The sequence below is a fragment of the Ailuropoda melanoleuca genome, unplaced genomic scaffold (assembly GCF_002007445.2).
Source record: "Ailuropoda melanoleuca isolate Jingjing unplaced genomic scaffold, ASM200744v2 unplaced-scaffold9825, whole genome shotgun sequence".
Lineage (NCBI taxonomy): Eukaryota > Metazoa > Chordata > Mammalia > Carnivora > Ursidae > Ailuropoda > Ailuropoda melanoleuca.
The window spans coordinates 298,102-323,104 of NW_023255353.1; the positions used below are offsets into that span (position 1 = coordinate 298,102).

Genomic DNA, 25,003 nt, shown 5'->3' on the forward strand with positions numbered 1-25,003 from the left:
ACATGTGGCTCCTACGATTACGTGGCAGTCACGTGAGCACTGCAGCTATCCAATCGCTGTTGGTCGCCTATATCCTATGGTCACGTGAGGCTAAGCTTTCTCAGTCACGTGAGGCTCAGCTTTCTCAGTCACGTGAAAATCGAGGGCTTCTGAACCCGGAGGCAACTTAGATCTTTCTGTCATGTGGACCCTGCCAGTGAAGACCCTGGAAGACAGGTAGACCCCCCCCAACAGCTGTGGGTTACACGAATCCTGCCGTCTGATTCCCCCTACGGTCGTGTGAGAGTGTCTGTGCTTTTAAGTGTGTGGCGTCTCCTGAAGTGTGGCTTAACTTAGCTTTCTGAGAAGTCAGACCTGTACATAGAGAAGACCTTTAGAACTGCGGTCTGTCCCCTGACAAAGGGAGAATTTTCCTGAGACTCCGGTTCAAATCCCATCCTTTCCACGAACTTTTATATCCTGCCGCGGCAAACGGCACTCGGGGCGGGGGGGGGGGCGGGCCGCCAGTTTACTCAGAGAATTGGCCTGACAGGATGCTGCGGCAGGGGTTCGTGTATTTCTCTCAATGGCCAGTCTCTAGAAACGCGGTGGGACCCGGTTCCCATTCCTCTTCCCCACCCCCACCCGAAAGCCCTACTCTTGATTATCTCCCTGCCGTATTCGTTGTGTGCATTGGACTCCTCTGCCATCGTCTGACCGGGCTGTTACCAAAGACACCAGAGACCTCCTAGATACCAATTTGTATAAACAATTCTAAATCTGATCTTAATTTCTCTCTCTTCTTGGATTCTGTAGAGAGAGGTAAGAAAGACTTTTTTAGAGAGTTGAATATTTTTTCAATAGTGTGAAAGTTCAACTATACTCAAAAAATATTTTTAAGTGTGACAGTAGCCATTATATGAAGTTTAAGAATGTTTTTCTTAGATTTACTTTGTGGTTCAGTAGTTTTTCAAAGTGCACATTGGGTGCATATATTTTGTGTTAGGGATCTCTAAGGGCTTAAGCTAATCCAACCAGACTATTAGCTTCTGATTTTCCTCCTGATTTTCTAACGATTGCTTCTTAGAATCCTTGAAAACTCTCTCCCTTTTTCCTGTTCTTCATGTGGAAAAAAATAGTAAATTTATTTAAGAAAAACATATTAAGTAAAATTATGGGTGATACATTTAATATAAAGATCACATAGATGGTAGTGAATGAGTAAAATTCAGTAAATAAAGGATTGTGTTTACATTTGTGGGGTTTTGTGTTTGATAGACACTTAAAAATATTGTCATGTGCAATATTTTTATTATATCATATCCACTTTATCTTTTTTCTCAGCACTTCCAGATTTGATATAGAAAACACTATGTCTGAAAGACAGCAACAACAAAAATATGTTCTTCCATCAGAGATATATGGGACATACAGAAATGAAGGTAAAAGGATTTTTACGTTGTCATATTTTTAAGATAACTATGCTAATAAGCAATTTGAATATCAAAGAGAGAGGTAGTGTCTTAGTCCATTCAGGCTGCTTTAACAGAACATCATGGAGTTTACAAGTGAGAGTAGCCAAGTGAGCCAATTCACAGAATATTTCATGGAACCAAATCTTTTTGCTGTTGTAAATGATATATTCACAATGAAATATTATTTTCTGTTAAAATTCTTTTGTATATATTAGTATTACATCCAATAAATTGGTTAATCTCTATTCTTATAATTTTCTGTAGATTCTCTGGAATTTTTTATGAAAATAGTTTTGTTTCTTCACTTTTACACATTTATTAATTTATGTGTATATGTATGCATTTCTTTATTTTGGTTAACTGCACTCACTCACTCCCTAGGAGACTCAGATGTTGAACAGAACTGATTATATGAGGGGCCTGGGTGGCTCAGTTGGTTGAGAGTCTGATTCTTGATTTTGGCTCAGGTCATGATCTAAAGATTGTGAGATTGAGCCCCACGTTGGGCTTTGTGCTAGTGCAGAGTCTGCTTGAGATTTTCTCCTTCTCCCTCTGTCCCTCCCCAACTCATGCACTCTCTCTCTCTTAAATAAATAAAATCTTTAAAAAAAAAACTGATTGGGGCGCCTGGGTGGCTCAGCGGTTAAGCGTCTGCCTTCGGCTCAGGTCATGATCCCGGCGTTATGGGATCGAGCCCCACATCAGGCTCCTCTGCTGAGAGCCTGCTTCTTCCTCTCCCACTCCCCCTGCTTGTGTACCCTCTCTCGCTGGCTGTCTCTCTCTGTCAAATAAATAAAATCTTTAAAAGTAAATAAATAAAAAAGAACTGATTATATCAGTCATCCTTGCCTCTTCTGATTTAATATGGAATGCTTTTAATGTTTCACAATTATGTATGGCGTTCGTTTTAGTCTTTTTTAAAAAAAATGCATGTTATCAGTTTAAAGAAATAGCTCTCTATTCTTGGTTAGCTGAGAGTTGTTTAATCTTGATTGGTTATTGAATTTTATTTATGCCCTTTTTTCTGAAATCTTTGTGATGATTATCCTTTTCCTGCTTCTTTATCTTATTAATGTGATGGATTATTATGGATCTCCTAATGTTAAACCACACTGTAAGTTTGGGATAAACACAACTTTGTTATGTTGTATTATCTGTTTTACCCATTGTTGGATTTGGTTTGCTATTATTTCCAATTTTTTGCATTTCTATAACTAATTAAGATTGAATAGTAATTTTGCCTTTCCTGTATTATTTGTCAAGAGTTTTCTTTATATTAAAAAAGAAAACTATTTACATTTTTATTTTCTATTTCTTCAATTTAAAAGAATAATATTTTATGACACGTGAAAATTATTTGAATTTCTCATGTCTGTGGCAATATGTTAAGTTTTACTGGAACAGAGCCATGCTATATGTATGGCAGCCTTTGGCTGACAACAGATTTGAATAGATCCATCAAAAACTGAAAAGCCTGCAAAACCTCAAATATTTATGATCTGACCTTTTCCAGGAATATTTGTTGAGCTCTGGCTTAGAGCAAGTGTCCTTAAAGCAAGTGCACAGTAACTGGTAAATGGCTGCAATTTCTTTTGGCTAAGCCCAGGAAGATTTACTGTAGTCAATAGTGACTTCATTCTAGGGTCTTTTCTCAGTAGTCCATTTGCTCATGGTGTTGTGACTCAGGTGTGGGAATTGATTTTTCAACTATTCAAATATGTAAAAGCCATTTTCAGCTTGTAGGGCCCACAGAAACAGGTCACAGGAGAGGTTTGGTCCATGGGCCATAGTTTGCCAATTCCCTGCTCTATGCTAATGGAATCACTAGGTCTCAAAAATAGCACTGAGTGGAAGGTCAGCAAACGAGATGGAAATCATTCCTAGGATCTTCTGGCAAGCATAAACCAAAAACTGACACTTCAACACTGTAGTTTTCAGTCCTGGTTGCACACTGCAGTCATGTGGAGAGTTTAAAAAATGTAGTTGCCTCGTCTGGTTCCAATTCTGCTTTAGTTGTTGTAGGTATACTCTGGTGCTAGCATTTTTTTAAATTTCTTTTTCTCAAATTTTTATTTAAATTCTATATAGTGTAATATTGGTTTCAGGAGTACAATTTAGTGATCCATCACTTATATATAACACCCAGGGCTCATCATAAACAAGTACCCTCCTTAATACCCATCACCCATTTAGCCCATTCCCCACCCACCTCCCTCCATCATCCCTCAGTTTGTTCTCTATCATTAAGAGTCTCTTATGGTTTGTTTTCCCCTCTGTTTCTCCCCTATGTTCATCTGTTTTGTTTCTTAAATTTCACATAGGAGTAAAATCATATTTTATTTGTCTTTCTCTGACTTATTTCACTTAGCACAATACACTGTAGCTCCGTCCACATCATTGCAAATGGCAAGATTTCATTCTTTTTGATGGCTGAGTAATATTCCACTATATGTATATACCACTTCTTTATCCATTCATCAGTTGATGGAAATTTGGGATCTTTCCATAGTTTGGCTATTGTAGATAATGCTGCTATAAACATAGGGGTTCTGGTGCACCTTTGAATCAGTATTTTCTAATCCTTTTTGTAAATACCTGGTAGTGCAATTGCTGTATCTTGAGGTAGTTCTATTTTAACTTTCTGAGAAACCTCCATACTGTTTTGTGGTTTCACCTGTTTGTATTCCCACCAACAGTGTAAGAGGGTTCCCCTCTCCATATCTTCACCAACATCTGTTGTTTCCTGTGTTGTTCATTTTAGCCATTCTGACAGGTGTGAGGTGGTGTCTCATCATGGTTTTGATTTGTATTTCCTTGATGATGAATGTTATTGAGCATCTTTTCATGTGTCTGATGGCCATCTGGATGTCATCGTTGGAAAAATGTCTATTCATGTCTTCTGCCCATTTCTAAACTGGATTATTTGTTTTTTTGAGCGTTGAGTTTGAGAAGTTCTTTATAGATTTTAGATACCAATCCTTTACCAGATATGTTATATTGTGAATATCTTCTACCATTCCATAGGTTGCCTTTTAGTTTTGTTGATTGTTTCCTTCATTGTACGGAAGATTGTTATCTTGATGAAGTCCCAATAGTTCATTTTTGGTTTTGTTTCCCTTGCCTCTAGAGTCATGTCTAGTAGATTTGTGTCTCATGACAAGTTGCTATGGCCGTGGTAAAAGAGGTTGCTGCTTGTGTGCTCCTCTAGGATTTTGATGCTTTCCTGTCTCAAATTTATGTCTTTCATACATTTTGAATTTATTTTTGTGTATGGTGTAAGAAAGTGTTCCAGTTTCATGCTTCTGCATGCTGCTGTCCAGTTTTCCCAGCACTACTTGAAGAAACAGTTTTTGTCCATTGGATAATCTTTCCTGCTTTCTTGAAGACTAGTTGACCATGTAGTTGAAGGTCCATTTCTGGGTTTTCTGTTCCACTGATCAATGTGCCTGGTTTTGTGCCAGTACCATACCATCTTGATGGCTACAGCTTTGTACTATAGCTCGAAGTCCAGAATTGTGATGCCACCAGCTTTGGTTTTCTTTTTCAATTCCTTTGGCTATTTGGGGTCTTTTGTGGCACCATACAAATTTTAGGATTGTTTTTTCTAGCTTTTTGAAAAATGTTGTTGGTATTTTGATAGGGATTGCATTATATTTGTTCTTCCAATCTACGACCATGGAATGTTTTTCCATTTCTTTGTGTCTTCTTCAATTTCTTTCTTAAGTGTTCTGTATTTTTTAGCATACAGACCTTTTACGTCTTTGGTTACATTTTTTCCTAGGTATCTTATGGTTTGGGGTACAATTGTAAATGAGATCGATTCCTTGATTTCTCTTTCTTTTGCTTCATTATTGGTGCATAGAAATGCAACAGATTTCTGTACATTGATTTTAGATCCTGCGACTTTGCTGAATTCATATATTAGTTCTGCCAGGTTTTTTGGTGGAGTTTTTTGGGTTTTCTACATAGAGTATCATGTCATCTGCAAATAGTGAAAGTTTCACTTCTTCCTTGCTGGTTTGGATTCCTTTTATTTCTTTTTGTTGTCTGATTGCTGAGGCTAAGACTTCCAGTACTATGTTAAATAGTAATGGTGAGAGTGGACATCCCTGTCTTGTTCCTGACCCTAGAGGGAAAGTTCTCAGATTTTCCTCATTGAGGATGATATTAGCTGTGTCTCTTTAATATATGGCCCTTCTGATGTTGAGATATGGTCCATCTATACCTACTTTGTAGAGGATTTTTATCAGGAATGGATGGTGTACTTTGTCAAATGCTTTTTCTGTATCTAATGAGAAGATCATATGGTTCTTATCCTTTCTTTTATTAATGTGGTATATCACATTGATTAATTTGTGAATATTGAACCACCCCTACAGCCCAGAAATAAATCCCACTTGATCGTGGTGAATAATTTTTTTAATGTACTCTTGGTTTCATTTTGCTAGTTGAGAATTTTTGCATCCATGTTCATCAGGGATATTGGCCTGTAATTCTTCTTTTTAGTGGGGTCTTTGGTTTTGGAATCAAGGTAATACTGGCCTTGTAGAATGAGTTTGGAAGTTTTCCTTCCATTTCTATTTTTTGGAACAGTTTGAGAAGAATAAGCATTAAATCTTCTTTAAATACCTGGTAGAATTCCCTGGGAAACCATCTGGCCCTGGACTTTTGTTTCTTGGGAGGTTTTTGATTACTGATTCAATTTCTTTACTGGTTATGGGTCTGTTCAAATTTTCTATTTCTTCCTGTTTCAGTTTTGGTAGTTTGTATGTTTCTAGGAATTTGTCCATTTCTTCCAGATTGTCCAGTTTATTGACCTATAATTTTTTTATAATATTCTCTTATAATTGTTTGCATCTCTGTGGTGTTGGTTGTGATCTCTCCTCTTTTTCTCATGATTTTATTTATTTGGATGCTTTCTCTTTTCATTTTGATAAGTCTGGCTAGGGGGTTATCTATTTTGTTAATTCTTTCAAAGAACCAGCTCTTAGTTTTGTTGATCTGTTCTACTAGGGTTTTTTTGTTGTTGTTTGTATATCATTTATTTCTGCTCTAGTCTATTATTTTCCTTCTTTTTTAATGTTTTTTTATTATATTATGCTAGTCATCATACAGTACATCCCTGGTTTCTGATGTAAAGTTCGATGATTCATTAGATGCGTATAACACCCAGTGCACCATGCAATACATGCCCTCCTTACTACCCATCACCAGTCTATCCCATTCCCCCACCCCTTCCCCTCTGAAGCCCTCAGTTTGTTTCTCAGAGTCCATAGTCTCTCATGCTTCATTCCCCCTTCTGATTACCCCCGCTTTCTTTATCCCTTTCTTCCCCTACCGATCTTCCTAGTTCTTACGTTCCATAGATGAGAGAAACCATATGATAATTGTCTTTCTCTACTTGACTTACTTCACTTAGCATTATCTCCTCCAGTGCCGTCCATGTTGCAGCAAATGTTGAGAAGTCGTTCTTTCTGATAGCTCAGTAATCTTCCATTGTATATATGGACCACAACTTCTTAATCCAGTCATCTGTTGAAGGCATCTCGGCTCCTTCCGTGATGTAGCTACTGTGGACAATGCTGCTATGAACATTGGGGTGCATATGGCCCTTCTCTTCACTACGTCTGCATCTTTGGGGTAAATACCCAGTAGTGCAATGGCTGGGTCATAGGGTAGCTCAATATTTCCCTTCTTCTGCTGGCTTTAGGCTTCATTTGCTGATCCTTTTCTAGCTCTTTTAGGTGTAAGATTAGGTTGTGTATATGAGACTTTTTTTTTGCTTCTTGAGGTAGGCCTGTATCGCAATATCCTTCCCTCTTAGGACTGCCTTTGCTGTATCACAAAGGTTTTGGGCTGTTGTGTTTTCATTTTCATTTGCTTCCATGTATTTTTTTTAATTTCTTCTTTAATTTCCTGGTTAACCCATTCATTCTTTACTAAGATGTTCTTTAACCTCCATGTATTTGGAGTCCTTCCAAATTTTTTTCTTGTGGTTGACTTCAAGTTTCATAGCATTGTGTTCTGAAAATATGCATGGTATGATCTTGAGCCTTTTGTACTTGTTGAGGCTTGATTTGTGACCCAGTATGTGATCTATTCTGGAGATTTTTCCATGTAGACTCAAAAAGAATGTGTATTCTGCTGTTTAGGATGAAACATTTTGAATAAATCTGTTAAGTCAATCCAGTCCAGTGTGTCTTTCAAAGACATTGTTTCCTTGTTGATTTTCTGCTTAGATGATCTGTCCATTGCTATAAGTGGGATGTTAAAGTGTTGTTTTATTATCAATGAGTTTCTTTATGTTTGTTATTAATTGATTTATATATTTGGCTTCTCCTGAGTTGGGAGCATAAATATTTACACTTGTTAGAACTTCTTGATGGATGACCCCTTAATTATGATATAATGTCCTTCTTTATCTCTACTTATAGTCTTTGGTTTAAAATCTAGTTCTTGTGGTATAAGTATGGCTACTTTATTTTAGTGTCTGTAAACATAATAGATGGTTCACCGTCCCCTCACTTTCAATCTGCTGATGTCTTTAGGCCTAAAACAAGTCTCTTGTAGGCAGCATATAAATGGGTCTTTTTTTATCCATCCTGATACCCTATGTCTTTTGATTGGAGCATTTAGTACATTTACTTTCAGAATGATTATTGAAAGATATGAACTTAGTGCCATTATGTTACCTATAAAGTTAATGTTTCTGGTGATGTTCTCTGTCCCTTTCTAGTCTTTGTTGCTTTTGGTCTTTTTTTCCCCCACTCAAAGAGTCCCCTTTAATATTTCTTGCAAGGCTGGTTTAATGGTCATGAATTCCTTTAGTTGTTCTTTATCTGAGAAATTCTTTATCTCTCCTTCTATTCTGAATGACATCCTTGCCAGATAAAGTATTCTTGGCTGCATATTTTTCCCATTCAGCATGTTGAATATATCATGGCCCTCGTTTCTGTCCTGCTAAGATTCTGTGGACAGATCTGCTGCAACCTGATCTGTCTTCCCTGGTAGGTTAAGGACTTTTTTCCCTTGCTGCTTTCAGGATTCTTTCCTTGTCTGTGTATTTTGTGAGTTTGACTATGATATGTCTTAGTGATGGCCAGCTTTTGTTGAATTTAATGGGAGTTCTCTGTGCTTCTTGGATTTCAGTGTCTATGTCCTTATTTGGATTAGGAGTTTTCTCATCTAATTTACTCAAATAAACCTTCTGCCCCTTTTTCTCTCTCTTCTTCTTCTGGGATTCCTATGATATGAATGTTATTGGCCTTTAAGGGGTTGCTGAGTTCCTTACATCTACATTTGTGATCCAATACCTTTCTTTCCCTCTTCTTTTTAGCTTCATTATTTTCCATAATTTTATCTTCTGTATCACTGATTTATTCTACTGTTTTATCCATCCTCATTGTCATGGCATCTAGTCAAGTTTGTATTTCAGTTATAGCATTTTTAATTTCAGCTTGACTAGTTTTTAGTTCTTTTATCTCTGCAGTAAGTGATCTTCTAGTGTCTTCTATGCTTTTTTTAAGCCCAGATAATATCCTTATAATTGTTGTCTTAAATTCCAGTTCAGACATCTTACTTATGTCTGTATTGATTAAATCCCTGGCCTTTACTTCTTCCTGTTCTTTCTTTTGGGGTGAATTCCTCTGTCTTATTTTGTCTAGGTTACTGGGGGTTTTTTTGTGAGATTGTTAGGAAAGCTTGTTATATTCCTGCTCCTGAGAGTAATGGCTATATTAAGAAGAGGTCCCCCCCAAAAAAAAAGGCCGTATATGTACTCTGCTCCTGTGTTTTGGCTGCTCCTGCCCTCAGGTCAGTCCTCTACAGAGTTTCTTTTTGCCTGCAGTGGGGGTTGTTTTGACCTTGTCCACTGTGTGCCAAGTTTTAACTAGGTGTCTTTTGGTCTGCTTGTTTAAAGAAGCTAGATTTAAAAAAAAAGAAGCAGCAGCAGATCCTATTTCACCCAGAGCTGAAGCTTTGCGGTACTCTATGATCAGTAAACTTGGTGCCTATGAGGGGTTTGTGCTGGTCTTCTAAGGGTGGGGCCTGCTGCACTGATTCCAGGAGGACTTGCCTAGGAAAGATGCTTCTGCAGGGTCAAGGGGGGCGGAGTTTGGTGTAAGCAGTTCCGGCATCCACTGGGGGCACTGTGTTGCTCACTGAAGACTTTCAGTGCTGATGGGCGGGGATGGGGAATGGCCTTGTCCCACTCTCTCGTCCCTGGAGCAGGGAGTTTGCACCTGTCAGTCTTCACAGAAGAGCAAACAATCACCCATCTTGTGTCCCTGGCTTCTGTCAGGTCCATGCCTTCACCCTGTCTGTGTCTGAGCTATCTGCCTGCCAGGTGGCATAGTACTCCTGTGTTTTATCTCAGGTGTGCAGCTGGGTTTCAAAACTCCAAATTTTAGGAATCCACATGGCTTGGACCTGCACTGGTCCTTTGGGGGAGGGTCCCACCACACTTTTCTGGTTTGCAGGCTTGTTCCAGAGAAGCGGTGGAAAACTACACTGTGGTTCGGAGATTATGGTAAAACACAGCAATAAGTCGGCAGTATGATTTGATATCTATCTAGCTGTGTTCGAGGGATGAGGCAAGCTTAGGGTCCCCCTACTACTCCGCCATCTTAACTCCTCCCTTTTTTTTCTGTCTCCCCAAGTGGCTCTAGTGAGTGAACAAGGTTCAGAGCTACCTGAATGATTTAAATGATGGCAGTGCAAGTATTTAACAATAGTTCACTTGAAAATTTTATACTTGTGGTTTTGGAATAATAATATTACATTAATAAATACATATAATATGCCAGTAGTAATAAACAATGTGTAGATGAAAACCAAGCACCTATGAGCACAGTGCTGACTTGGCAGTGAAACTTTCTTTGCAGGAGACAATCACAACCCAGCGTAAGGTTGGAAGAGACAGAACAAACTCAACAAATCAAATGATTTGCACTAAGAGAATATAAAAAAAAATAGAAAAAGCTGAAAGGACCTTAAGATATATTATCTTAGAGTGATAAAAGAGTGATAAAGGAAGAAATTATATCCATTATACAAGAATAAAAAACTGATCAAGAAATATGGCTAATTTAACATCAAGATATACTTTTGCTTCTTCCTGAAATCTCATTACAATAATATCAAAGGTATACAGATACATGTGATGGGATATTACTCAGCAATAAAAAAGGCAAAAATATGGGTGGATCTCAAAAACATTGTGCTGACTTAAAGAAGCCATACACAAAGGCATAGAGGATGTATGATTCCATTTATATGAGATTCTAAAGCAGGCAAAATGAATATGTAGTGACAGAATGCAGACCAAGGTTTACATGGAGAGGAGAGAAAAGGAGACTAATTTGACATGGTATATACCCATGTGGTATATGCTTTATATCTTGATCAAGGTGGTAGTTATCTCTATCCCTGATTTTTACATATAAGTAACTTGGGATCAGGATAAATTGGGTGAATCATCCAAATTGTTGCAGCTCATTAATCAGAGAGATGACAGGGGGATCTGATTATCAATAATAAATTTTCTGTTGTGCTGTGTAATGAGTCAATAGGAGTAGTGCTTTCCCCCAACCACCCGACAAGACCTCAACCCAGCCTTGTATACAAGTGAAGCATGGACATGAAAGTATAAATATCTGCATTCCAGCCACCCAGTTTTTAAACACTGTTGACATTCTTATGTTCTTTTACCTTGACTTCTTTATGTTTTCATTTATAAATCAAAACATAAACTTCCACTAATATTTACTTCTGAGTAATGTATTATAATGTACATTTTTAAAAATTGTGGTAAAAAACACAGAACATAAAATTTACCATTATAACCATTTCTAAGTATATAGTTCAGCACTGTTAAGTATACTCACATTGTTGTGAAACCAATCTCCAGAACTTTTTCATCTTGCCAAACTGAAACTATATTAAACAACAGCTTCTCCTTGCCCCTTTCCCCCCAGGCCCTGATAACCACCATTCCACTGTCTGTTTCTATGAATCTGACTACCTAAGATACATCATAAGAGTGGAATCATACACTATTTGTCTTATTGTGACCAGCTTATTTCATTTAGCATAATGTTTTCAAGGTTCATCCATCTTGTAGCATGTGACAGGATTTTCTTCCATTTTAAGGTTGAATAATATCCTATTGTATGTATATACCAGAATTTGTTTATCCATTCATCCATCAATGAACATTTTACCATCTAACTCTTGGCTGTTTATGAATAGTGCTATAAATGTGCATGTGCAAATATCTCTTTGAGACTCCACTTTCAATCCTTGTGAATATATAACCAGAATTGGGATTGCTGGGTCATATGGTAGTTCTTTTTTTAATTTTTTGAGGAATTTCCATACAATTTTCCATAAAAGCTATATTGTTTTGCATTTCCACCAACAGTGCATGAGGCTTCCAATTTCTTCACATCCTCACAAACACTTGCTCTGTTTAGTTGTTTGTTTGTTGTTTTTGTAGCCATCCTAATAGGTGTAGGTGATATCTCATTGTGATTTTTATTTGCATCCCTCTGTTGGTTGGTGATGTCTCCTTCTATTCCTATTTTGTCAAGTGTTTTTTTTTAATTATGAAAGGGTGTTGAATTATGTAAAATGTTTTTCTGCACAACTGTGATGATCAGTTTGTTATTGTCCTTCATTCTGTTAATATGATGTGTTACATTGATTGGTTTTCACGTGTTGAGCTATTCTTACATCCTAAGGATAACTTGCACTTGGTCATGGTGTATAAACATTTTAATGTGCTGTTGCATTTGGTTTGCTCATATTTTGTTGAGGATTTTACGTCAATATTCACCATGGATATTGGCCTATAATTTTCTTGTAGTGTCTGTCTGACTTTGGTGTAAGAGTAATGCTGGTATTATAGAATAAGCTTGGAAGTGTTCCATCTTCTATTTTTTGGACAGGTTTCATTTGGCATTCATTCTTCTTTAATATTTGATAGAATTCTCCAGTGAAAGGCATCTGGTCCTGGACTTTACCTTGTTGGGAGGTTTTTGGTAATTGATTACCTCTCTTTACTCACTATCAATCTGTTCAGATTTTCTATTTTGTTTATGATTCAGTCTTGGTAGTTTGTGTTTTTCTAAGAATTTATTTCTTCTGGTTTTCCAATTTGTTGGCATATGGTTGTTCATAGTATACTCTTACAATACTTTTCATTTCTGTACTATCAGTTTTAATGTCCCTCTTTTATTTCTGACTTTAGTTATTTGGATCTTTATTTTTTTCCTAGTGAATCTAACTAGAGGGTTGTCAATTTTGTTTATCTTTTCCGACTCTAAAGTTTCATTGATTTTTCCTATTGTTTTTCTTTTCTCTATTTCATTTATCTTTGCTCTTACTTAATTATTTCTTTCCTTCTGCTACTTTTGGGTTTAGCTTGTCCTTTTTCTAATTTCTGGAAGTATAAAGGTATGTTGTTGATTTGGGATCTTTTGTCTTTTTAATGTACACATTTAAAACTATAAACTTCCTTGTTAGCACTGCTTATGCTGCATCCCGTAAGTTTTGGTATGTTGTATTTTCATTTTAATTTGTCTCAAAGTAGTTTCTAATTTCCTTTGTGACTTCTTCTTTGACCCATTAGTTGTTTATGAGTGTGTTGTTTAATTTCAATACATTCATGGATTTTCCAGTTTTCCTCATACTGTTGATTTCTGGTTTCACTCCATTGTGATTGGAAGAGATGCTTTATATTATTTCAGTCTTCTTGAGTTTGTTAAGACTTATTTTGTAGCCTTACATGCACTCTATCCTGGAGAATGTCCCATATGCACTTGAGAAGAATGTATGCTGTTCTTGGGGGAGTGTTTTGTATATGTTTGTTTGGCCCAATTAATCTATTTGTTGCTCAAGTCCTCTATTTCCTTACTGATCTTCCACCTGGTTGTTCTATTCATTATTGAAAGGTATTACAGTCTCCTACTGTTGTCTTGCTGTCTATCTCCCTTTTCAATTCTATCAAAGATTGCTTCATGTATTTAGGAACTCTGTAGTTTAGTGCATAAATACATAAATAATTGTTATATCATCTTGGTGAATTGATCCTTTTACTATTATATAATGTCCTTCTTTGTCTCTTTTGACAGTTTTTTACTTAATGTATATTTTGTCTGGTTTTAGTATAACTGCTGCTGCTCTCTTTTGGTTACCATTTGCATAGAGTATCTTTTTTCACCCTTTCATTTTTGGCTTACATGTGTCCTTAGATCTAAAGTAAATCTCTTGTATACAGCATATAGTTGGATCTTGTTTTTTCAATCCATTCAGCCAATCCATGTCTTTTGATTGGGGAGATAAATCCATTTACATTTAATGTAATAACTTATGGGGAAGGACTTACTATTGCCATTTTGCTCATTATTTTCTGTATGTCTTGTAGCTTTTTTGTCCCTACTTTCCTCTCTCACTGTCTTCCTCTGTATTTAATTGATGTTTTGTAGTGATATGCTTTGATTCCCTTCTCATTTGCTTTTGCATATATTCCATAGTTATTTTCTTTGTGATTATCACTGTAATTACATGAAACATCTTAAAGTTATAGCATTTGTTTTAAATTGATAACAATTTAACTTCAATCACATACAAAAACGTTACTGCCTTACACCTCCACCTCCCCTACTTTATGCTATTGAGGTTGCACATTACATCTTTATATATTGTATATTCATTAACATAGATTTATAGGTTTTTAAAAATATTTCTGTCATCTAAATTCTCATTGTCATTTAATGCACCAGAATTACAATAATACAGGTACTATATTTACCCATGTATTTACCTTTACTGCAGAATCAAATATTTTCCTACAGCTTAGTGTTTCTGTCTACTATTCTTTTATTTTAACTTGGACTCCCTTTAGTATTTCTTGTAGAACAATTCTAGTGATAATGAACCCCCTCAGCTTTTGTTTAGCTGAAGAAGTTTTAATTTCTCCTTCATTTGTTAAGGGCAATTTGCCAGATACAGTATTCTTTGTTGACAGTTATATATATATTTTTTTACTTTAATACTTAGAATATATCATCTCACTCCCTTCTACCCTGCAACGTTTTGGCTGACAAATCAACTGATAATTTTATGAAAAGTTCCCTTGTACATGATGAATTGCTTTTCTCTTGATGCTTACAAGATTCTCTCATTGTCTTTGACTTTAGACAATTTGATAATGTAGTTTGGTGTGATTCTCTTTGGATTTATCCTAATTGGAGTTTCTTCAGCTTCCTGAATCATCATGTCCATGTCTTTCCTCAGATTTGGGAAGTTTGGGGCCATTATTTTTGCAAATGAGCTCTCTGCCCCTTTCTCTTTTCTTTCTGGGATTCCCCTAATGCGTATATTGTTCTTCTTCATAATGCCTCATGAATCCCATGGGTCTCCTTACTTTTCTTTATTCTTTTATCTTTTTGCTCCTCTGACTCAGTGATTTCAAGTGACTTGTCTTCATGTTCACTAATTATTTCTTCTGCCTGACAAATTCTACTCTTGAACCCTGTATAGATTTTTCAGGTGTTCTTGTATCTTGCAGCTCCAGAATTTGTGCTTTTTTTGGTAGTTTCTATCATTTTGTTGGTGTTCTCATTTTGTTCAGACATTGTTTTTCTGTTTCATCTAGTTGTCTGTTTTCACTTTTATCTTATTGAGCACCTTTAAGATAGTTATTTTAAATGCTTTGTCAGACATCTCATAGATCCACTTTTTATTTTATAGTCAGTTTCTGGGGTTTTATTTTATTCTCTTAATTGGACCATACTTCCCTGTTTCTTTGTAGGTCTTGTAATTTTTTGCTGACAGTTGGGTATTTGAAAAAGCAACCACCTCTGCCAATAGTTGTGTATAGGCTTCATGCTGAGGATGACCTTCACTAAGGTCAACCTTGCTGGAAGTTCTAGGACCTTTCATACCTTTTCTGGTCTCTTGCTCTCCCTGGCATCTGTCTGTGAAACTGAAGCTCTGATTTACTGCTCATCTCTGTTTTCAGCACTTTCTAAACTTTGATGCAAGCCCAGTAAGTTTTCTAATTTCAACAAGACAGAAATTCATCCTGGATCAGCCCCCTAACAAGCCAGAATGTTGACTACATGGTCCACTCTTGTTTCCATCTCAAGGGAGGTGAGGGAATATGGGTGACTTCCTCCCAGTTGTTCTGTGGTATGTCACAAAGGCAGAGGGGCATGAACAATCTTGCAAAACAACCTGAATTTCACTACCCTTTTAGCTAAAATCCCTTCTTGGTTTTATAAGGGCTTGAATGCTGTATTTTCTCAGTTGAACTCCAGAGTCCTTACAGAGGTATTCTGATTCATATATTGTTGTTAACTCAGTGTCTCTGGGGGAAAGAAGACCTGTAGCTTGCTGGTCAACCATGTTACTGACATAACTCTGTACTATACACTTTTGTATCCTGACTTTTTTTCCTTCTTTCATATAGTGTTATAAGGTGTCAGGAGTATTCTATCTTGCTTTTTGAGCCTACCACTTAAACCTGAATTATTTTTTTTAGAGAGAGAGAGAGCATGAGTGGGAGGGAAGGACAGAGGGAGAGGGAGAGAGAGAATCTTAAGCAGCATGGAGCCTGATGCAGGGCTTGATCTCACAACTCTGAGATCATGACCTGAGCTAAAATCAAGTCAGACACTTAATCAACTGAGCTACCCTGGCGCCCCAAACCCTTTTTAAATAATAATACATTTTTAGCAAAAATATTGGAACTCAGAATGTAAACCCCATTTCAAACCATTCTGTATACCTGTTTCAGAGTGTAAGTTTTTTATATTGGTTCTCTTAATCAGATGAGTGTCAGACCATTTCCCACCAAGGCTTTCCTGTTTTACTGTTTGCTACTTTATAAAACACATTAGTAGCTGACACCACAATCTTCTCCCATATACCCATCTGTTTTCCTTCTCATTTCCCAGAAGACTAATAACAGTGAATGCAAATAACACACATTAATCCTTTACTAAACCCCAGATGTTGTACTAAGTACTGACGTAATAATAGCTAACTTACTTACAGTGCTTATTTGGCCACAGGCATTTCTCCAGGTGTTTTCCATGTATTTCCATGTATTAACTAAATTTTTACAATTATGAGGCAAAACTGTTACTATTTTTCAATTTAAGGGAAAAAAAATAAGGTGAGTCACCATGAAGCAAACTTACTGTCCCCTGGACCATAGAATTTAGCACCATGATTCAAACCCTCATTGATCCGACCTCTATTCCTATGCCCATAATCAGTGATGTATGACTCTGTGTTAGGGCTGAAATGAGCACTGGGATGGTACCCAAAGTCCAATGGGAAATGCTGGCTATGGTGTCTGGGACCAACATGACCTAAACTCTAGCCCTCCATCTAAGAGACTCATCACTGCATGCTCTTCCCCCATATGATCTCTCTTTTCTCAGACTGCATGGGAACTGTTTCTCTGGTGTTCAGCTTGAAAATGAAGTAGCAGAGACAGACAAGTTATACAAGGAAAGAAAGGAAGGTTTCCAGAGAGGTGCCTATTGCCAGGATGAATTCGGTTCCTCATAGGCTTTTTCCATTTGTGCTTCATTCTCTTCCCAGTGATCACCCTCATCTTTCTGGCCCATACGTCCATCCCTTGGCCTTTTTGCTCCATATGACAGGTGCCCATGCCCCTTCTTTCCCATCCTTGATTTGAGGGACAATCGTCTCTACCTCTCTTCTGTCAATATCAGCTATTCCCTGATCCCACTGTCTTTCTGTGTCAAAGAGCCTATAAATCACAGCCATATAATTACAAGTATGTATTTCAACATACAGTATTTTGTATGATAAATTTTTTACGTGAAATGTCTGGGTCAAAGTGTGAGAATGACTTCTGAATGGTTAAGCACACTGTAGGAAATTAGACTCTCCTGCACTGTTAGAAATAACCACATCCATAATTGTAGTTGGGGCCTTCAACACCACCCCCCCACTTAGCAAGGAATAAAATTACTAGAGACAAAACCAGCAAGGATATAGATCTGAATAACACAATAAGCAGGATCTATATGTCATAAATACAGCACTCCACACAACAACAGCAAAGTACATTTTCCCTCCAATATCTATGTAATATTCATCAAGCTAGATCATCTCCTGGACCATCAAACAAACCTCAACAAATTTTAAAAGAATTGAAATCGCACAGAGCACATTCTCTGACCATAATGGACCCAAATTGGAAATCAATAATAGAAATAAAAGAGAAGAATCCCTACACACTTAGAAATAGTAGTTGCTATATCATTCCAGTTTGTCATTCAAATCTTTGTTGTAGAGGAGCTGAGGCTAGGAAGAATTGTCCCATCATCTGAAAGGCATTTCAGGCTGGGCAAAAAGAAAGCTCACGCTGGATATTTCAAACTGAGTATTGTTGACAGTGAGGCTGGAGGGAGGGGGACAGCTTAGGAGGCTGTTACATCAGTCCCACCTGACGTTAAACATGAACTGCACCAGCAAAGGAAATACAGCTTGCTGATCATTAGCGGGATAGGTTTTGTGGCTGGTTGTATTTGTGAAGCATGAAAGAGATTGCCTCCTTGGTATTGGTGTAGACAGGCCTGAGAGAAAGCACAATTCAGATGTCTTCCTGGTGTATGCTTGTTTTCTGATCTAACCCATGGATGCACACATCTCTGTTTTTTATAAATCCTGATTCATTCTTTAAAAGGTTCAATACAGTTTCCTCCTCGTCCTCTTCCCCCAAGATTCCTCCCTTGATTGTGCCATCTGTCAAATAAGGCTCTCCTATCTGGACAAGCAGAGGAGTTTCCTTTCCGGGGTTTGGGGGATTGGACCCTTAGGGCAGGTTGACACTTTGCTTGCCCTACCATGGTGTTAGCCTAAGATGTGGTACATGGTAAGTGGACCACTGATGTGCCTTCAAACTTGTATTTTTGTTTCCCTTTTGAGAATACAATGATGGTGGTAGCTCATCTCAAGGAAGAAAGAAAGTTTGGAGTTCTTTCCGAGGTAATTTTGGCAAGAGGAACCCTCCTTATGAACGTGGTGGATATGAGCGTCAGCCTTCACACCTCCAGGAGGATGATGGAAATGTGTTGATGAGGGATGTCCAGGAGGAGCCCCAAGTAAGACAGTAAGTGACTGGGACGACTAGTTTGCATGTAGCAGCCCCTGGGATGGTGCGAGTCTTTCACGCTCCCTGGTCTTTTTCTTCTCTCACTGGAAAACTGAAGAATGCCAGAAGTGGAATAATGGTTAAGCAATCCTAATTGTAGTCCTGGTGACAGAAAGGTGAGGGTGTACAGAAGAAGACTTTCTTAGCATTTATGGCCACCCTCCTCCTCTCCACTTCCCCTCCACAGCACTCCCTATAGCCCGCGGCACAACAAGAGGAGAGTGAATTGGCAAAATGAAGGCCATATCCATATTACCGTGTGGAGAGCTGGAAAAAATCTGAAGAGAGAAATGGGGGATAACACACAAGATGGAACCCCAGGGAGCTGGTTCAAGATCATCGTGAGTGTCTTGGCAAGGCCTGCATTAGGTAGAATATCCTGGAACCTTGTAAAAAAAAGAAGACCACATTAAACAACCTTACGTCAATTATTTGGAAGAGAGCTTTCCAGTGGAGATTTGTCTCCATTGGAGGATCTAGGAAATCCATATTTGGCACAAAAATAAGAAATAATGCCAGTGGTCCCTTCTTTTGAAGGCCTGTACAGCTCAATAGAGGGTCAGACAAGAACGCTGTTGGGTCTGTTTTGCAGCTTTAAGTCTATGTTGTCTCTCCTTACTCCCATCCCTTCTTTTTACCTTTAGATTCCCTATGGGAGAAAGTATGACAAGACATGGCTAATGAGTTCAATCCAGAGCTTTTGCAGTGTCCCCTTCACTCCAGTGGATGTAAGAGAGGATGGTGAAGCCAGATGAGTGGGCACAGGGAAGTGGGGGCGGGGAGAGCCCACTGAGCAGGAAGACTCTATTCTCCAAAATTATTGTTGCCTCCCCCTCCTGCAGTTTCACTACGTGAAAAACCAAGCTCGGTTCTTTGTCCAGGATGTTGACACTGCCTCTGCATTGAAGGATGTCAGCTACAAGATTTGTGATGAGGAGAACCGAAAGGTATGTGTTGAGGGCATTACCTCTACCGAGTCCCAGGGCAGGAGGACAGGGCAGGGGCTGGTTGTCTTCTTTAGAATGAGAGTTCCTGGTGCTTACCCCACCTCTCCTTCCTGCAGATATCTATCTTTGTCAATCCCTCTACTGTACCCTACTCTGTGCGGTATAAGTTGGAACCAGAACAAATGGAGCAGTTAAAGGTAATGCAGGCTCAAAGCCCACTGTGTGCCCACACCCAGACCCACCTCTTCTTCCTCCAGCCCCTGGTTTCCCTGTCCCCACCAGAGCCTCCCAGTGGCTCTCTCCACCTCTCTCTGCAGCTGACCATGAACAAACGCTATGACGTCTCCCAGCAAGCTCTTGACCTCCAGTGTCTCCGCTTTGACCCAGGTATACTTGACAGCAGTAATTCTAGGGCAGGTGAGGGCATCGGGATCTGCCTGGGAGGGAGACTGAGGGTTGGTGACGTGGGGAGGCGTTGGTGCTGGCCCTGGACCCCTCTCAGCCTTCTGATTGCCTTCTCTCGGCTTCCTGAAGACTTGGTGGGCCATGATATAGATATAATCCTGAATCGAAGAAACTGCATGGCTGCCACTCTGCAGATCATTGAAGAGAATTACCCCAAGGTGAGGCCTTAGGCCCAGTGCTGTTATTAATAGTAGGGAGTGGAACTCATGGGGTGGAGGACAGATTTGTCTCTGAGGTCCTAGACAGTAACTGTCACTCTAACTCTTCTTCACCAACAGCTGTTGTCCTTGAACTTGAGCAAAAACAAACTGTATGGGCTGAATGGCCTGTCTGACATTATAGAGATGGTCCCCACAGTCAAGATCCTGAACCTCTCCAGAAATGAGGTGGGAACAGAGAGACAGATCAAAGTTGGGGTTGACAGTGGGTGGTAGTGCTCATCAGAGTGATGACAGGAGGCAACAGAAGGTACCTGTGTGGAAAGGTGGGGGTTAGGGGTGCAGGGGCCTGTGTGTCTCTCTTTCCCTGGGACCCCTTTCCAGTTTTTTCTCCATATTTCTCAGCTGAACTTGGTGTGGGAGTTAAACAAGATTAAAGGGCTGGATCTTGAAGAGCTTTGGCTAGAAGGGAACCCCTTGTGTGACACCTTTCCAGACCAGTCCACCTACATAAGGTCAGTGTGAACACCTCTCACACTTCCTGGGAATCTTTGATCCCAGGAGCCTGAACTGTCCCTGAGAATGCATGTATGCAGGAAGCTGCAACCCTCATCCTCTAGAAGGACCATGGTCCCACCTTCTCTCTCTGTGTCCTTCACTTGTAAGGAGTTTCCTTCCTCTGACCTTCTCATCTCTTCTCCTGTTCTGGGGTCTATGCCCACCTTTCTGCAGTCAGTATTCTTTGTTTGTTTAATTTTTTTAAAACGATCTTTTAAAAAATTTTTTTATTTAAATTCAATTTAGTTAACATTTAGTGTATTATTATTTTCAGGGACAGAATTTAGTGAGTCATCAGTGGCATATAGCACCCACTGCTCATTTCATCAAGTGCCCTTCTTATGCATTCAGTGTTCTTTAGAATGCCCAACAAGAGTGTGTGCTCCAGGAAGCAGGGCTCCTCCTCCTCACCAGGACCAGGAGTGACCAGCCTTGAGCCATATGTTGATGCCCTGGACTGAGAAGGGTCCTCCAGCCCATGGCCCCATGCTGAGACAGACCTTCTTACTCCCTGCTCAGATGGGGTTTCCCTCCCTTATTCTGAGAGGGGACCTCCTTCCCTTACTCCAAAGGGTTGCCCTCTCTAATCTCAGGCTGCCATGGTGGCTTTCCTGCCCCATGCTGAGCGCCAGGGTCCTAGGGACCTGCTATTATGACATCCATTTCTCTGACCCAATGCCAGAAGCAGGGCCCTCCTTGGGAGAACCCAGGGTTCCCTGAGTCAGGGGGCCAGAAATGGATGACTGCCAGTGAGCAGAGGGTTTCCTGAGGTAGGAATGGAAGGCAGAAGACAGAGGTGCTTGAGGAGACAGAAGGACAGGCCTCTCAGAGACACTTTCCCTCCCTTCCCTCCAAACGTCACATCATCCCAACTGGTCCTACAGAGAAGCCCTGGGTAGCCCAGCACAGGTATGATTCCTCAGGCTAGGAACCGACTGAGATAGGCACAGGTGCACTGGGGCCATCAGGAGGGAAGGCGGTGATCATGAAGGGGCCACAGACCCTCAGCTCCATGCTGACCTGGGGTTGACCCTGTACTCCCTCTAGGGAAGGTCTCCTGCCCCTGTGGCTGGCTCATTTCCCATGCCCGCCTCAGACTGAGCTCACACAGTTGACAAAGGTTCAACCAGCATGCAATGGGCCCCCAGCCCAACACCTGCATGTTTTCCATTCCTACCTCAGGTGCCAGGGCCAGCCAGGGCAGATGAAGGAAAAGACTGCAGCCGGGAAGCCATTTCCCCCTTCCTCTCTCTTCCTCCTCATCCCCACCACCATGGTAGAGCTTCTTTACCTTCCCTTTGCTTTGCCTGCTCTTCCTCCTTTGTCCTGGTTCCCCTATGTCTCTCCTACCTCTCCCCTCCTACCTTCATTCCTTCTGTCTTCATCCCCCTCGCTCTCCCTCCCTGCCTCCTGGGCCTTGCCTCACTCACTTCCCCATCCCAGCATCCTGGGCCATCCCTGGGGAGTACTGTGGTCCTGCACCATGCTGGACCCCTAGTGAGGTAGCAGAGCGCTGGGCTCCCGCTCCATTCCCTCTTCTCTCTGGAGTCTTCAGTAAGGATTTAGAAGGAAGGGAGGCAGGGAGAGGAAGGCAGCCTTGGAGCCTGAGCTCCAAATGTTGCTTCTTGTGGCACTGAAGAAGGGAGTCAGAGCAGTCTAGATGGGAGCTACCCAGTGGAAAGGAGAGGGAGGGAAGGGAGGAAAAGGGAAGGCGGGAGGCTTTGCAACCCTGACCTATCAGTCACTTCTTTCTATTTTTTATTTTGGACAGTGCCATCAGGGATTGTTTCCCTAAGTTGTTGCGCCTGGTAAGTGCCTGCATTCATCATTGTCTCTTACTAACACTGATCACCTCCACACCTGCCCTCAAGCGCTTTGGGTCTTGCCTAGATTACATGTTTGTGTCAGACCCTTAACTATTTTAGGTGACCAGGACTCCTGAAAAAGATATGAATATACTCTCTGGAAAAATGTCTACACACACACATACACACACACACACACACAGAGACAAAAGTTGCATATAATAGTAAATACTTCCAGGAACTCATGATGAAGACACCCATGGTAATCTTGTCCATGTAATTTCCAGTGCCCTTTCATACTTAACCTCTGACCCTCACCCTCTCTTGGGCTCATCTTTACCCCTGATCATCCAGGGCCACCTCCCTGGTCTCCACTGCTGACTTCTTCCCTTCTCCAGGATGGCCAGGAGTTATCACCACCAGTTATCATGGATACTGACACATCCTGCTTGATAAAGCCCTGCAAGGTGAGGGAAAATTGATCAAACAGCATTTGGGGTATTACAAGGGAGGCTTTATCAGCCACATAGTCTCAAATGTCTTTTGATTCCAGGAAAGCTACAAAGGATCTGATGCACTGAAGAGTCTAGTCCTGCAATTCCTCCAGCAGTAAGTACTTCTGGGAATCTGGGGAAGGGGATGGCTAGGATGGGTGAGGCCACCCAAGCTCAGGACTGCTGACTGCGTCTTGAAATCTCATTTGGGGTCCAGACCACAGAGATAGACTGTCCTCATTACTGTCCCACAGGTACTATATGATCTACGATTCTGGAGACCGTCAGGGTCTCCTCGATGCCTACCATGATGAGGCCTGCTTCTCCCTGGCCATTTCCTTCAACTCGGAGGACCCAGCCCCGTGAGTAGCAAAGCTCAGACTCGGCTCCTGGGCCCTGTGATTCCCCAGTGGACACAGGGCAGCTCCTGGAAAAACCCACACTGGCCAGACCACCACCTTCTTTTCCTCTTTCTCTGCCAGAAGCGGCTTGTGCGAGTACTTCATGGAAAGCAGGAATATGAAGAAGCCCAAGGACCCCTGTGCGTGTGTGATGAGGAAGATTGGGCAGAGAAAGGGGGTGTGCAGGGGTAATTATAGGGCCCAGGGTCTGGCATCCCCTGACCTTCGCTTGCTTCTCCTCCCCCACAGACCTGCGTGTTCAGCCGCTGAGGCATACAAAACGTGACATCGTGTTCTCCCTCTGTGTGCTGCCCAAAACACAGCACGACCTCAGCTCCTTCTTGGTGGACATATGGTTCCAGACGGTAAGCACCTGTTTCCTCCCAAGGGCAGCCCCAGAAAGCCACAAGTGGGTGGGAAGTTTAAGTGACTTAGCACCCGGGCTCTTCCCTTTCAGGAGAAGATGCTCTGCTTCTCTGTCAACGGGGTGTTCAAGGAAGGTGAGTGTGCACAGAGCCCCTCCCCAGATGGCCCACTCTCCCTCCCCACTGGCTGGGCTCCCTCTCAGAACCATCCCAGCTTCCCTGATCCCTTTCCTTCTCTTCCTATTCCCTCTGTATTCTTCTGCCTCCATGCTGTCCCCAAACCATCCTGGTCTGGACTGGGTCTATGCCTGTCTGCCCCACACAGCTTGGGCATTAGGGACACCGTCTGTGGAGTTTCATGGCTGTCATCCCAGATCTTATTCTGAGAACCACTTGAGGTGGTTACTGAACCTCTATGTTTCCTCACTTGCAAAATGGGGCTAATAATACCCACCTCTCGGGCAGCTGTGAAAAATGAATCGAATGAACGTGTGAAGTGGTTGTTACAGCTCCTGTCACATAGTAGAGGCCTTGTAACTGGGAGCAGACTGTTCCTACTGTTGCCATCCCCATACCAGACACCTCAACTCCCAGTGAACAATTGTCCCCTTCAGCATGAGTATCAAGTCAGACGGTGACTGGGAAACATTGTATGGGCATGTGAAGCATGTGTGACTCTAAGGGGGTATTGTTGCTTGTTGTTGAAGTGGAAAGAAAGTCTCAGGGTTCTGTTCGTGCCTTCACCCGGACCTTCATCACTACCCCTGCCAGCAATTCCAGGTGAGTGCTACATTGTAGGTGGGAATGCTCATCCCAGCCTGGGCTCAGGGGTGTGGGAGCATGGTGGTGAAGACACCTTGGTTTTCTCAGTATTGTGGAAAGCCAACAGGTAGCTCCAAGGAGCAGTCTGTTCTGGTGGTTAAGAGCATGGGCTCTGGAGTTAGAGCACTGGGTTCTCTTCTTGACCCCAGCACTCTCTGGGTGTGTGTGATCTTGGTTAAGTCACATGACCTCTCTGTGACTCATTGTCTTCCTTGGAAAATGGGGATTAGACCATCCATTCCCTTGGGCTATTGTAAGGGATGAATGTGGGTGTTAAATCATCCCTGGGTTGCAGGTTAAGTACACATCTAGTGAGGTTGGTAGACAGTCCCTGCAA

General features: G+C 40.8%; 1 protein-coding gene across 2 annotated transcripts; it reads left to right on the forward strand.

Annotated features, from left to right (window-relative positions):
- LOC100484912 (nuclear RNA export factor 2-like) lies at positions 1–24,774 on the forward strand. Of its 2 annotated transcripts, none has more exons than XM_034653558.1 (19): positions 1–216; positions 1,324–1,421; positions 18,426–18,609; positions 18,839–18,992; positions 19,296–19,379; positions 19,494–19,598; positions 19,715–19,795; positions 19,916–20,015; positions 20,133–20,221; positions 20,342–20,449; positions 20,627–20,736; positions 22,551–22,587; positions 22,983–23,051; positions 23,138–23,193; positions 23,333–23,440; positions 23,561–23,619; positions 23,729–23,844; positions 23,937–23,979; positions 24,552–24,774. In XM_034653558.1, the coding sequence occupies exons 1-19, from the start codon at positions 182–184 to the stop codon at positions 24,626–24,628; spliced, it is 1,713 nt and encodes a 570-aa protein (XP_034509449.1). In that variant the 5' UTR covers positions 1–181; the 3' UTR covers positions 24,629–24,774. The 2 variants fall into 2 exon arrangements, with proteins under 2 accessions (XP_034509449.1, XP_034509450.1); XM_034653559.1 differs by having other exon boundaries at positions 19,916–19,985; positions 24,552–24,773.
- The last annotated feature ends 229 nt before the right edge of the window (positions 24,775–25,003 follow it).

What these genes read in the sequence shown, in the direction of transcription:
- LOC100484912 (XM_034653558.1), top strand. Translation starts at nt 182, where the DNA reads ATGTGGACCCTGCCAGTGAAGACCCTGGAAGACAG. An exon ending in AACAAATGGAGCAGTTAAAG is followed by an intron (nt 19,796 to 19,915) that starts GTAATGCAGGCT and finishes CTCTCTCTGCAG; the next exon opens with CTGACCATGAACAAACGCTA. An exon ending in TTGAAGAGAATTACCCCAAG is followed by an intron (nt 20,222 to 20,341) that starts GTGAGGCCTTAG and finishes CTTCACCAACAG; the next exon opens with CTGTTGTCCTTGAACTTGAG.